The sequence below is a fragment of the Physella acuta genome, unplaced genomic scaffold, assembly GCF_028476545.2.
Source record: "Physella acuta isolate Inbredline_101_S28 unplaced genomic scaffold, ASM2847654v3 ptg000466l, whole genome shotgun sequence".
Lineage (NCBI taxonomy): Eukaryota > Metazoa > Mollusca > Gastropoda > Physidae > Physella > Physella acuta.
The window spans coordinates 19157-33236 of record NW_026731985.1 but is presented as its reverse complement, the minus strand read 5'-3'; the positions used below and the strand labels follow the sequence as shown (position 1 = coordinate 33236).

The 14080-nt window shown below is 36.1% G+C and overlaps 2 protein-coding genes across 7 annotated transcripts in view; one reads left to right on the top strand and one right to left on the bottom strand.

Annotated features, from left to right (window-relative positions):
- Positions 1 to 6979, bottom strand: part of LOC131943734 (transforming acidic coiled-coil-containing protein 2) — a 21510-nt gene extending 14531 nt beyond the window's left edge. For all 5 annotated transcript variants that reach the window (XM_059303956.1, XM_059303957.1, XM_059303958.1 and 2 more), the window contains exons 1-5: positions 6630 to 6979; positions 6301 to 6373; positions 5959 to 6169; positions 5786 to 5835; positions 5510 to 5549 (exon numbers count right to left, since the gene is read on the bottom strand). In XM_059303956.1, the coding sequence (XP_059159939.1) occupies positions 5510 to 5549; positions 5786 to 5835; positions 5959 to 6169; positions 6301 to 6373; positions 6630 to 6979 (724 nt within the window). The remainder of the gene's footprint in view (positions 1 to 5509; positions 5550 to 5785; positions 5836 to 5958; positions 6170 to 6300; positions 6374 to 6629) is intronic.
- On the top strand, positions 6906 to 14080 carry LOC131943736 (leucine-rich repeat protein SHOC-2). 2 transcript variants are annotated; one of them, XM_059303961.1, is made up of 4 exons: positions 6906 to 7045; positions 12156 to 12521; positions 12983 to 13476; positions 13867 to 14080. In XM_059303961.1, exons 2-4 carry the CDS (start codon positions 12248 to 12250, stop codon positions 13924 to 13926), a joined length of 828 nt encoding a protein of 275 aa, XP_059159944.1. In that variant the 5' UTR covers positions 6906 to 7045; positions 12156 to 12247; the 3' UTR covers positions 13927 to 14080. The 2 variants fall into 2 exon arrangements, with proteins under 2 accessions (XP_059159944.1, XP_059159945.1); XM_059303962.1 differs by lacking the exon at positions 6906 to 7045 and adding an exon at positions 10553 to 10744.

Here is a 14080-nt window from a genome sequence, read left to right as displayed (position 1 = left end):
ATGACAGATACTTATCTGTATTGACATTGGTAAAAACAAGTCAACGAGATATGCTTGTAGATAGGTATTCAGTGCATATGTAACTCAAGTTAAGGGACGTAAGAAAGTTGAATCGTCCTGTTGTAGGTCAATAGCATAGCTGAATCTAAGTCTCAGATCTAGATTCTAGATAATCTACATAATCTACAAACTAGATTTAGTTTTATTGTAGCGATACAAAGAATTCCTATATCACGCCAGCGCTATTTGAAGTGTACCCAACTTTTACTTTGTACGACAGTCACCCCCCCCCCCCCCCCCCATCAGACAATGAGACAAGAAAGGCCGAGTGAATCCACCCTACCATACCATGATCTAGAGCTGCCTGGTGGCAAGCAGTACCAACTATTGACAAACTTCTCCCACTATTTTCTATTTGCTGATCAATGCTTCCGTTCAGGAGCAGCGCCGACGTCACATAATTCAATGACGCGACAAGAATTGGCGTGAACGTGGAGAATCAAGTTGCTCAAGCTCATAACCACAGTCTACATCTAACTAGCCCTTGTCTACATCTGACTAGCCCTAGTCTACATCTGACTAGCCCTAGTCTACATCCGACTAGCCCTAGTCTACATCCGACTAGCCCTAGTCTACATCTGACTAGCCCTAGTCTACATCTGACTAGCCCATGTCTACATCTGACTAGCCCTTGTCTACATCCGACTAGCCCTAGTCTACATCCGACTAGCCCTAGTCTACATCTGACTAGCCCTAGTCTACATCTGACTAGCCCATGTCTACATCTGACTAGCCCTAGTCTACATCCGACTAGCCCTAGTCTACATCTGACTAGCCCTAGTCTACATCTGACTAGCCCTAGTCTACATCCGACTAGCCCTAGTCTACATCTGACTAGCCCTAGTCTACATCTGACTAGCCCTTGTCTACATCTGACTAGCCCTTGTCTACATCTGACTAGCCCTTGTCTACATCTGACTAGCCCTTGTCTACATCTGACTAGCCCTAGTCTACATCTGACTAGCCCTTGTCTACATCTGACTAGCCCTAGTCTACATCTGACTAGCCCTAGTCTACATCTGACTAGCCCTTGTCTACATCTGACTAGCCCTAGTCACTAGTCCTTAACGACAATCTTTAGTCTTACACGACAACTCTTGTCCTTCACGACAGTTTTTAAACAAAGATTTTTTAAAGAACATGCTTTTGTCTTCTTTTGTGTTGATTTGTGTATAGCAATTAACTAGGTCTTGTACAAACGGTGATATCACCGATCGCGGCAAATTTTGTACGTATGAGTTCATGTACATATCTTGATGAGGTCATCCATCGCGCCAAACTAGGTCATGTACATTGTTATGATGTCATTAATCGCGGAAAACTAGGTCATGTACATTGTTATGATGTCATTAATCGCGGAAAACTAGGTCATGTACACATTTTAGTGATGTCATCAAACTAGTGTGTACAGATGCCGCTGAAACCGCCTACATAGTCCAGCCTTTGCACCAGATCTGACGGCATAGTCCAAATCTAGCACCAGACGGTAGACAGCTGAGAATAACAAGCTAATCCCCGGCACACAGCCGAACTCGATGCCCAGACGGATCAATACACAGAGGCCTACACACCGACACACACGACTTACTGTTTGTCTTTGACACACTCATAGCACACCCTCGAGCCTGTGTCCAAGCGGTCAGTGTGATATCCCTGACGACACAGATCCGACACAGTAGGTATGTGACCACGAGACTCGCTCGTGCGGGCTCATCGATCCCACACAGCTGGGCGGCCTCAAGCAGGCGGCAGAGAGCGGCGACATACAGGCGGTGTATGGCCGGCCGCAGTCAAACCCGATACAGCATCGGGGACGTCACACAGGTGGTAGGATCTACAGATATGTGCCGGCATCACGGCTGGTGGGACGGGATCATCCACAGATAGGTGCCGGCATCACGGCTGGTGGGACGGGATCATCCACAGATAGGTGCCGGCATCACGGCTTGTGGGATTGACCAGCAAATACATGCACAGACATGGAGGATGACGTGACCAGACATGGATTCATCAGGGAAAACGTCGCGGTATGTATACACGACATGATACATCACGTGTCTGCTGGACGGTGGTGTGTTGACATGTCATAGATCTGACCAGTGATGTCTCAACTGTTTTATCTTTGATCTGACCAGTTATATGATCAGTTAGGTCATTGACCTGATCAGTTAGGTTATTGACCTGATCAGTTAGGTCATTGATCAGACCCGTTAGATCAGAGATCTGACCAGTTAGGTCATTGATCTGATCAGTTAGGTCATTGATCTGATCAGTTAGGTCATTGATCTGATCAGTTAGGTCATTGATCTGATCAGTTAGGTCAGAGATCTGATCAATTAGGACATTGATCTGATCAGTTAGGTCAGATATCGATCAGTTAGGTCATTGATTTGACCAGTTATATGATCAGTTAGATCATTGATCTGATCAGTTAGGTCATTGATCTGATCAGTTAGGTCATAGATCTGATCAGTTAGGACATTGATCTGATCAGTTAGGTCAGATATCGATCAGTTAGGTCATTGATCTGATCAGTTAGGTCATTGATTTGACCAAAGGCGTCACCAGCTGACCGGTTCTACCATAGAACGCAGCGATCTCTTACAGACCTACCAATGCTAACACACGAATTGTGTTTACCTAGTGGATGTTAGAATCACTCAGCTCTTCAAACACTTGTGTATATCGTTCTTTTTATACCACTGTCTATTATATCACATGTGTTACCACGGCCTATAATATCACATGTGCTACCACGCCCTAATAAAACACATGTGCTACCACGGCCTATAATATCACTTGTGCTACTACGGCCTATTATATCACATGTGCTACCTATATCACATGTGATATAATGGCCTATTATATCACATGTGCTACCTATATCACATGTGCCACCACGGCCTATTATATCACATGTGCTACCTATATCACATGTGATATAATGGCCTATTATATAACATGTGCTACCTATATCACATGTGCTACCACGGCCTACTATATCACATGTGCTACCACGGCCTATTATATCACATGTGCTACCACGGCCTATTATATCACATGTGCTACCACGGTCCATTATATAACATGTGCTACCACATCCTATTATATCACATGTGCTACCACGGCCTATTAAATAACATGTGCTACTAACGTGAGCTACTCCCTTGACCACTATTCCACATGACCTACAAAGTAATCCACTATCTACACTACAACCTAGTTACCTTGTGTACCTATAAACTAGAATGGCGTGTATCCTATCCTAAGTACCGCAAAATCCGTCTAGACTGTAATCCGGAAATGCTAAAAGAGGGTAACCCAGGCACATGAATGAAGAAAGAAGCGAGTATTTGACCCATATCCCAGTACTCACCAGAGCCCGAGCTAGCCAGCAGACGACTGGAGGCTGTTCGCCCTGCACCATTAGTCTACGTTCCCTGCACGCTAGGCTTGACGGTTTTTTTAAAGTTGATGTAACATCTGGCGAGGCTCGTGGGAAAATGGGAGGGGCATTACTCATCAGTGCCGCCTCACGTGGGGATGCTAATAGACCAGGGCTTAGCATTGTTGCGTGCAGCCATTCGCTCCCTGGACTGGGAATGTTACGTTACACGGGTACTTTGGTTGGACTGGGAACGTTACACGGGTACCTTGGTTTGGTACTCACTTCACTATACACTGATATATTGGTTTATACGGCCATTTTATATCGTGCGTGCTTCGGTATGTGTCGCATTATTATTCCACTCGTTCAAAGAGATTTTACTATTTTTAACTCTGTGTGCGCCGAGATCTTTAAATGATAAGTATAAAACGACAGCTTCAATTGCCAAAGATCTAATAGTATCTGATGTTAACATTCGATAGGAATGAAAGAAAACGTGTAGAATTGTATTCCCAATATGTTTGAAGAGTTGTGACGTAATGCAGGTGAGTGCCCACAAGTTCCCTGCAATATTGTCAGACTAACAATATTACAATTCTAAAAGGTCATCACGTGTTTTTTTAAAACCATTATTACCTCCCCTGCCATCAAAATTGCAACTTTTTTCTAAAACAGCAACTAAGCTTATTGACGTTCAGTGTTGAGTTTGATCCATGTTTATTACAATTCACACAAAAGTCTTTCAAATTTGCCCCCCCCCCCCCCCTCAGCCCCCTACTTTAACCTTGGGTTAGCTGCTCAACATTACTTTAACGAACTCTCTAACTAGTTAATGGAATGGAAATGAACGGACTGATATATGTTATTTCTTGCTTAAAGACTTTAAGGTAATATACTTGGTTAACCCACCAACCCATGGATTTTAAATGTAACAGCCACACATTCGAGTCATTATGCTATTTGTGGCACACTGCTAAAGGGACGTTAGCATACGCACATGATACAGGCCATTACCAATGATGGAGAAATCTTTAAAACATAGTAAAAACACACAAACTATCGATTTCTAGTCAAACGTTTTATAGCTATCCTAGAGCAACTCGTTACTCAGATAAAAATCATGTCTACATCAATAGACCACATGCATGTGTTGCCTTTTCCACCCCATCCCCCTTCCATAGCTATGTCCAGTGGACACAATAACACCAGTTGCCACATATGTTATCGATTTTTTTGTATCATTCCTAGCAAATGAGTCAATGGGGGGGGGGGGGGGGGGGGGGGGGGAAGAAGAGAAGAAGGGAAAAAAGAGAAAGACATCTTCATAAAACTAGGGGCGATAAGCTTTTTAAAAAAATACTTTGCTTGTTAAGACGTCAATTTTTGAATTGTCTCCCTTGAAATTTGAAAGGATTTGTTTTTTTCTTTTCTGAATTTTGAAAGTAAGCTTTTAGTGTCCAGTTTCTTCTAATCCAACTTTTCTTTTGAGAAAATATTGAGTTATATTGGGATATTCTTATTATTTTTTAAACCTAACCAAACACAGTATGTAATAAAGTTAATAAACATTTGATCACATTGACCTTCACTAACAATTTTTTTACCTAGACCAACACAGTATGTCCCAGCCTTTACCAAAAAACACCTTTATACCTACCCAACACAGGTATAATGATTAGAACACTAGTTGGCAGTTGATAAATTTTAAAAACCAAAAGAGGGAAAGAAGTAAAATGTGTTAGTCTGTTGCTTTTAAATTACACCACCCAACTGACATTGGTACAGATGTGATTACACTAATGGTGGGCTGTATGTACACACTAGATGAGTACAATGACTGTGCAATGTATAAATACTTGGTGAAAACAGTGTATTTATATTACAACTACACAGATCAGTTATATGCTCATGATTTAGTAATATTGCCACAATTTTCATTTTTTCAGAAAAACATTTGTATGTGAAATTGATTTCAACAGACTAAATTCTAAACATTATCTAAGATCCTTCAGCTAATAATTATAAATAGGATACATTCATCTTTTATTAACTAAAACTTACCCTGCTGATTGAAGCTGTCTTGTAGATTCCCTGGACCGTTCTGTTAAAAGAACATATACAGTACATTAGGTATCTATACCAAAGAAACAAATGAAATAACAGTAAAACATCAAAAACTCAACTGGTTCATGTAAATGTGAAGTTTTTAACTTGAAGATTACGAACACAGTGAAAAGTGAATAAAGCCAGTGTGTCTGGCTATCATTTTGGAGAATGAAACTTCTATCATACTTAATTATTTGTTGTAGAGATGAAAAATTTAAAAAATGATCTTACTTTTGAAAATGATTGGCTCAAGTTATCCAATTCTTTTATGCCATCGGTTTCTGAGGAAAAATTTCAAATATTTATTGTAGTCAACAAACACCGAACAACCACTTCTCTACACCAAACAAGTTGCTACAAGTAGTACAAGATAACAAAAAAAAAGACCTGCTAATGTGACCAACCTGTGTTATGATTTCTTAAGACAGTCACAGCCTCACTAGAAGCTGGGGAGCTGGGTATATTATCTTTCCTGTCGTCTAGTGTACTATTTCCTCCAGCCTGTTGAAGCAGACTATCATCAGTGAGACTTTGGTTAAGAGATCGAGAAGGCTCAGCTTTCTCTTCATTAGCAGCTTTTTCAGGCATCAGTATCTGAATATCATCCATTACATCCTAAATAGTGAATGAAAAGAGTGAAGTATTCTTTAAGAGAGCCAAACTACATTCAGTTTAAAATTCTGCCTTTATATCTGTGGCTGACTTATTTAGTGACTGATTTTCTACAGAGAAGAAATTGAATTTACCTGAGCAGCCTTGACCTTCTTAGGAAGCTTTAACTTGGACTGAACTTTTGGTTTCTTGATCACCTTCTTTTGTCTGCCAGATGCAAAATAAACAACAAATGAGTGACAAGCAACATGCTGTTGAAACTAATTTATTCAAACGTAAATTAGCAAATAAATTTTAAAAACTGATTTCTAAAAACTTAACTTTGTTTTAATCAGGAGAAAATATTTTGGCGGAATGTCACTTACATCATCAATTATGTAGATAACATGAACATAAAGATATTGTGGTATAAATTTGAATGTCACTAAAATAAACAACTACTGTGTATAAAATGTGAACATACTTAGGCACAACTTGATCACTTTGTTTACTGTTGTTACAGTCATCCAAGTGACCATCAACCAGCTCACCAGGGGCCTCACTGCTTGGCTGGACAATGTCATTTCTTGCCTTCACTTTAGGAGAGGTAGGAGGAGAACTGGCAACTTTAGCCCTGGGTTTGAATGGATCTACTGCCTCATCATCAAGTAAAGGTGCAGGGATGTGGGACTTGTTGGGTGGAGAGGAACTCAGCTTTGCTTTAGGCTGGAATGGGTTGATGGAGTCATCAAAAGAATCAAAGTCTAGATTGTAGGAGCCTTTCTTTGGGAGTGGTGGAGATGATGGTGTTGTATCCTGACCTTCATCAGCCATGGTTCTGTTGGTCTCACTGCATTCTATTCACACTGTTTGGATAAGGTGTTTTCTGCTGCCAAAAAGGTAAAAAAAAATTGTTTACATATTTAAAAAAAAAAAAATTACAAATTTGTAAATTATAAAAGTTAAATAGACAAACCGTAGAGCTAAGAAAAACAGAAAAGTCATAACAGTGTTTGTGAATTCATTATAGCTAGCTAAGCCTGTAATATAAAATGTATGGAAATGAATTTGTAGATTAGATACTTTCTGTTAGCATTGCTGTCATAATCAAACCTAAAAAATAAATAGCATCCTCCACAGACTAACAGTAACAACATCTTTATTAGTTAAACTACACCTATCAGTATACTACTGGAGTACAAACTACTCATTATTAATAGTTTAACTAGGTGTACCCATTTCTCTGTATAATTTGCTTAGCTAAAACTGATACTTCAACTGTTAGGGGTAGATGTTAAAAGTGGTACATCTACTTTAAAGCAAAGCTGGGATAGGTATTACCTTTACCTTACTTAGACTCAACATTCGGTCAGTTTGTTTAAGTATTGCCTGCTGCTAATTGTTGGTTAATTAGTTAATTTATATTAATAAGTACCAAAAAATATGGTCTTATTAATTAATGGACATCAATGAGTACATGAGAATCCTTCAATCATTATTGTTGATGTGATAAAATCATCATGGTCTTTTTTATTTTGCCACCAAAGATGTCATAATTTTTTTTTTAAATAAATAACTTATGCCAGAATTTTTTTTTTCAGAAATTTAATAATTTTAAAATCAATGTTATAAATGTTGTAAATCCAGAGAACTTAAAAATATTTTTTGTGAGTTTAAGACTACATTTCTATTTATTTAAACTGAAGTTTTACTTTTGTAAGACAAACAGTAATTGGTTGTACGAGAACACCGTGATCAATATTCTGACAATTCCACTTCATAATAATTTGTTCTCAAAACTTTGGAGATAAAATTTTTTAAAGAAAATTATTTTTTTTAAACCACAGGACAGAGTTCTGCCATTTTTTAAAAACATTTTCTTTGATAAAATATAGTCCTAAACAACCAAATAGTTTTGTCTTTTTTAAAAAAAATGAGTTTAGTTACCAAAATAGTTACCAAAAATAATTAATAAGTCAGGCCTAAACTTTAGTCCAACCAAACAGTCAGATTTTTATAGGGCTACCTATTATTATAAATGCAAACTATATAAAATATAAGCTAGGCCTTATAGCAGTATAAGTAGGCCTATATGTATGATATTTATTTTTATAACATAAAATGGCCTAGACTATATGATTTGGAAAAATGTAGATATGGGCAGCCCTTTGGTTTGAATAATTTTGAGACTATTATTCTCAGTAGTACATTTATCAGGGCAATGGACACCAGCGAGTTGACGAGATTCCTTCCATAATGTTGTTGACATGGAATAAAAATGTGCTTTTTTAGATTTAAACAGTGAAAAAAAAAAAAAAACTTAAGCCTAAAATTAATTTAGAAATTTTATATTTTTAGAATAAATGCTATAAAAGTTGCAAATCCAGAGAACTTGAAAATAATTTGTTGAGTTTAAGGCTACATTTCTATTTATTTTCATAAGTTATAACCGGATGTTTCCCTTTTGTAAGACAAATATTGATTGGCTGTACAGTAACTTAGTGATCGATAACTATTTGATTACAAAACTTTGCAGATCAAGTTTTTAAATAACAATGCAAATTTAAACCCCATGACCTAGTCTAGTTTTTCTATTTTTAGCTTACAATGTGTACAATAAAATTTATGGCGGCCTATCGAATAGCAGGATCCCTTTGTTTATGTCGCCATTACACGTGAAAATCAAATTGTTTTTGCTTTTTTTTAATTTTTATTTAGTTACCTAAAATATTAAAAACATCAGATATATTAGATTTTCTTAGTAAATTTGAAATGTACTCAATTTTCAACTTAAACATGACAACTAAATAAAAAACGTCCATACTTTATCCACTAGGCACTAATTTTGGGAGTTGTTGCAAGTTTTAGACTAAATTATTGAATTTTAAATTTTTTGGTCACTCACAGCTATGGTATGAGGGATCCATCCATGACAACCTGCTTAAAAGCTGAAGGGTTTAACTTTTTAATTGACCGTGAAATAGATCTAATTTTTTTTTACAAGAGAGTTCCTAAAAGTAGAATTGGCCCGTCTATCGTCGGGATATATTTATAGAGGGAAAAAATTTAAGAGAATGTCATCAGAAAAGAATTTTAAAAAAGACAAGACAGAAGTGATGTTTGAATTCTTTTATTTCTTTAATTTTATAACATTTTTTATTGTACAAAAGAGCAAAATAAAAAACCATGCCAGGTAAACGTATCCATTCAAATAGCGGTCACGTGGTCAAAAAAAATAAAAAAATTTGGTTGTCATTTTTTGGACACATCTTATAAAAAAAAGTGTTGAAGATATTTGATTTATTTTTTCATAGAATGATAAAACTAATAATGCTTTACTTTGGAAATCAATTTTGTGAGAGGGAGATCTATATTTAAAAAGTTAAATTATTTTGAATGACACCGACTTTAAATTTAGCCTACATTCCCCAAAGCAATTTCTGAAAATGCTTTTCTGGCATATTTAACCTTGCCACCTATAGCATGTTTTTATAACGTGAAAACCCGCCATTTTACTCGTGATAAACATTTTTAAAAGTAATTCTAAGAAGGTCTCTGGAACTAAGTCGAAAAACTCGCCGGAAGTCATGGTCCGATCCTTACGCCATGTTCTGGTTAGCAACCAAGGACGCTTTTAAGTTAGTGAGCCTCCCTAAGATATATCCAATCTTTAGTAAAGTCCAAAAAAACCCAGACAGGCAGGGTTTTATAACCATATTAATTGTAACTACGCCGTGCATGATTTTAAAATTAATTTATGGACCTCTCAAATACCTTTGAGACTTTTCTCGCTGGCGTCCATTGAATTAGGCTTAGGTATTAGTCTTTAGATTAGTATTACAATTAATTAATTAGTCAATTAGGCCTACTAATAATTTGTTCATGCTAGAATTGGGATTTTGGATTAGTTAGGTAGGACTAACCATCATAGTGACAGTCTATCTGTAGAATCTAAGTAGCGCCCTTAGGCTTGGCTTAGCAGTTGTTGAGTTAGCACACTAGCAGAGAGAGAAGGCAGAGATTAGTTAGATCTAGAATTCTAGATCTAGTCTAGATCTATTCAGATCTAGACTATGTTTTTTACGGAATCCAGAATTTTAAATTTAATTAATAAAAATATAGATTCTAGATCTATGTACCCTGATTACGCGTCGCAGAAATTTGAAATGCCTGATCTGCGTAGAAATTAATGGAGAGATGTGTTAATGTATTGTAAGCAAACTATTGTGTAGATTAAATATTCTTAAGTGTGGCTAACTACTACTTTTATTGTTGATGAATGAGTCAATAGATCCGGAAATGTTGCGATTCCATTAATCTATTGGCACAATAGAATTTTAAATAAACTGCCCCCTCAATATCCATGACTTTTAAGCTATATAGACAATTTATGTTTCTGCGATAAAATGTTAGAATTAGGACAACAATAACGGAAATAGTATCTGCTGGCAACAATTTGTTAGAAAAAAGATCATACTAAACGATCCGCATTTATTTATTTTAAAGAAATGTTCAAACGAAAATTAACCGCGTTTGGTTGTAGCATTGAATAGTAGACCTGTTTTATTCGATCTAGAATCTAGATCTATTCTTTTTAACGTAAGCTGACCTCATAAAATAAGCTACCATTATGAAATGTCACTTATCATATTCATGGTAATCTATCGTTTTAAGTACGTAAAATCGCCCGCGACTAGTAATGTCAATGTGAAAAACAGGTGACTCCTTACATTTTAATAATTATTTCACATTTTGAGGAGGATTTATGTTTTGAAAAATACCAAAATATTTCCTTGTTTCATTTATGTACCGGTTTTTAAACAATTGAATTAAAACTTTTCAGTAATAAATGAACACCAGCGATGTTTCCAACAGATGCAACCATGCTCATTCACTATAGCAGACATCTTGTTAGTTTTATTTTTATAGACTTATAGCCGAGATTCAGGCGGAAGTCACTCTATTTTACAAATGGCTGCTGTTTATATAGCAAATCTTGCTTGCAGACACTGCTGTTTAAAGTCAATTTCTGGCCTATATTGATATATTTAGCCATTGATTTAGGTTCATTATTCATGTATCTATAATATTTGACACAAACATATCACAATATACTTCTATTACAGCCTTGACAATGAGGTAACGTTTTCGTACATTAATAGCCGCGGGCGATTTTACGTACCCAAAACGATAGATTACCCTTATCATTAATCATATGACTCAAATGATAAGTCACTTGTGACTTTTAGTACTATTACATTTACTTTAAATTGGTTTAATTTATCATTTAAAGCCATACCCCAAAATCAGCATTACATAAGAGATGCTATCTCTGGTTGGCTGAGCAGAGTTTCTTCCAGGCATCTCTTTGGGGGGGGGGGGGGTCTCCCCCCCCAAAGAAAGTATACCACCCCCCCCCCCCCCGAACTAAATGAAATTTATATAGAAAATATATACTTTTAACAGTGTCCGCCACCCCCCCCCCCCCCCCCCCCAAAGAAAGTCTACTTTCCCCCCCCCCCCCCCCTGGAGAAATATGTTTGGAAGAAACACTGGCTGAGATCTAAGGACTAAGTCCATGTTACCTACAAAAAACATTTTCTGTGATAAAATATAGTCCTAAACAACCAAATAGTTTTGGCTTTTTAAAAAAATTGAGTTTAGTTATCAAAATTAATTAATAAGTCAGGCCTAAACTTTAGTAGAGTCCAACCAAACAGTCAGATATTTGCTTTAGTTTTTTAAATATTTGTTTTAGAATTTCAAGCATTTGGTCTAAAGAAAAATGAAAAGTTGTGTTTTATCAGTTAACTACAAATCCTTGAGTCTTTAGAATTGTTACCTTATTATTATATAATAAAATTGATTGAATTGATTTCATAACAGAGTAGATTAAGATTTAAAGCAGGTTGGTTTATTGTTAAAGAAGTTGTAATAACCCTTAAGTACAAAAGTTTAAACTGTGTCAGTTGCTTAATTAAAAATACTTTTTTCTTTCTATTTTTTTTAGCATTAAAGAAGAATAGGCCTACATAAAGTGTTGAGGTTTCCAGTATTGGAAAATATGTCCCTCAAGTATTTTTTGGAGTGGATGAATAGAAAATGGATGAAGCCAATTATGATTCTGACAAAAAACCCATGGAGCTATGGGAGTTAGAAAAGTTTTTAGACAAAGCAATTGAAGACAAAAATAGAATCATAAATTTGAGCCACAGGTGTCTGACAATAATAACAGGGAGATTAAAAAGTGCCACACTTGCTCAGATATTATTGCTCAACCACAACAAGCTGTTAATGCCACCTATAGAGCTGTGTTCCTTACCAAATTTAACAGAACTCATCCTTGACAATAACATGCTCACTATGTTACCTACAGGTACTTTTATAATATAATTATTATTTTTAAAATTAAATTGCATCTTAACTTCTCAACTAGCCATAAACAGAACCTAAACCCAGTTCTATCCCCATTGAAGTATAATTTTTAGTAAGGCTAGTGTATAATGATTGAAGATCTTGGAATAGTTTTGATACATTCCCTCTGTATTATATTTATAAATTTAAAAAGAGCATTTGTTTAACTGATAAAGACCACTAACAGATTTTTTTAAAAGCTATCCAGGATATTCTCTGCTCTACATCTGTATCTTTAAAAAAAAGAATTCATTTTCAGTAGCCAATTCCATTCTCAAATATTGTTTACAAAAAAAAAAACTACATATTTTAAAAGCATTATTATTTAACTGATTTTGATAAAAGCAACCAAAATTGCAATGTTTGTTTTAAATTCTTTGTTTTCAAATTCTTGATATGTTCTTCTAATTTTTTTTAATATAGGTATTGGGAACCTATCAAAGCTCAGGGTTTTGTCTGCTTCACATAATCCACTGAGTGCTTTACCTGATGATTTGGCCAATCTTTCCTCCCTTCAGAGCCTGTGGCTGGTTAACTGCCAGATCATCACTTTGCCGCCATCCTTAGGAAAGCTAAAACAACTTAGAAAGTTGGGACTTAGAAAAAACCAAGTCTCAGCTATTCCAAAAGAACTCTGTGACCTTCAGCATTTACAGTGGCTGAACTTAGAGGACAATCTCCTTAAAGAAATGCCTTCAGATATTAGTGGTTGGAAAAAATTAGTTTACATTAATCTTAACAGCAATTGTTTTGAAGAAGTTCCTATTGTATTCCAAGATGTGACAACTCTTGTATCTTTGCTTCTAAGAGGAAACAGTATCAAAATTTTACCAGACGACACCATTGTAGCATTATCTTTTCTTACATACTTAGATATTCGTGAAAATGACATTTCTTCAAGACCAGCACATTGGAAGGTTTGTTTATTTCCAGTATATTATTGTTCTAGTAGAGCTTGTTTATGTAAAATTATCATTTTGAACCTGGCATTCCATGGGGCAGATGAAGTAGAGTTCACCTGTTTCAGTGACCCTGCAGTACCATTGTTTAACAATACTTACTAATTCTAATAGCAAATTATGTGATCAGCTCATTATCTTTTCCCTTTTGTGCCCAAGACACATGGGGCTGATCTTATACTTCCCATTTGATGACAGTATTTGGGAGTGATCATTGAAACAGATAAACTATACTTCATGTCTTGGGCATGAACTTGAAACGATTATTTGAATATTTAGGTCTAAAGTATAGCGTTATTTATTCAGAATTGTACTATGCAGTCGATTAACGTATATTGATCCCAACAGGGCTTAAATTTCATTCTAATTGGAGTTGAGGAAGATGCTAGTTTCAATAAGCAGCCATGACTTGGATCACAAGTGTGTGAAGGTGAATGGTTTACCCAGGTTGTATAAAGGTAAAAATGTTTGAACAGTCTACCTGAAGTTCATGAGAGTCAGATCATCTGAGGTTTCAAATGTTATGCAAGACCAGTCAATCATTAAATCAATTCATTTTAAA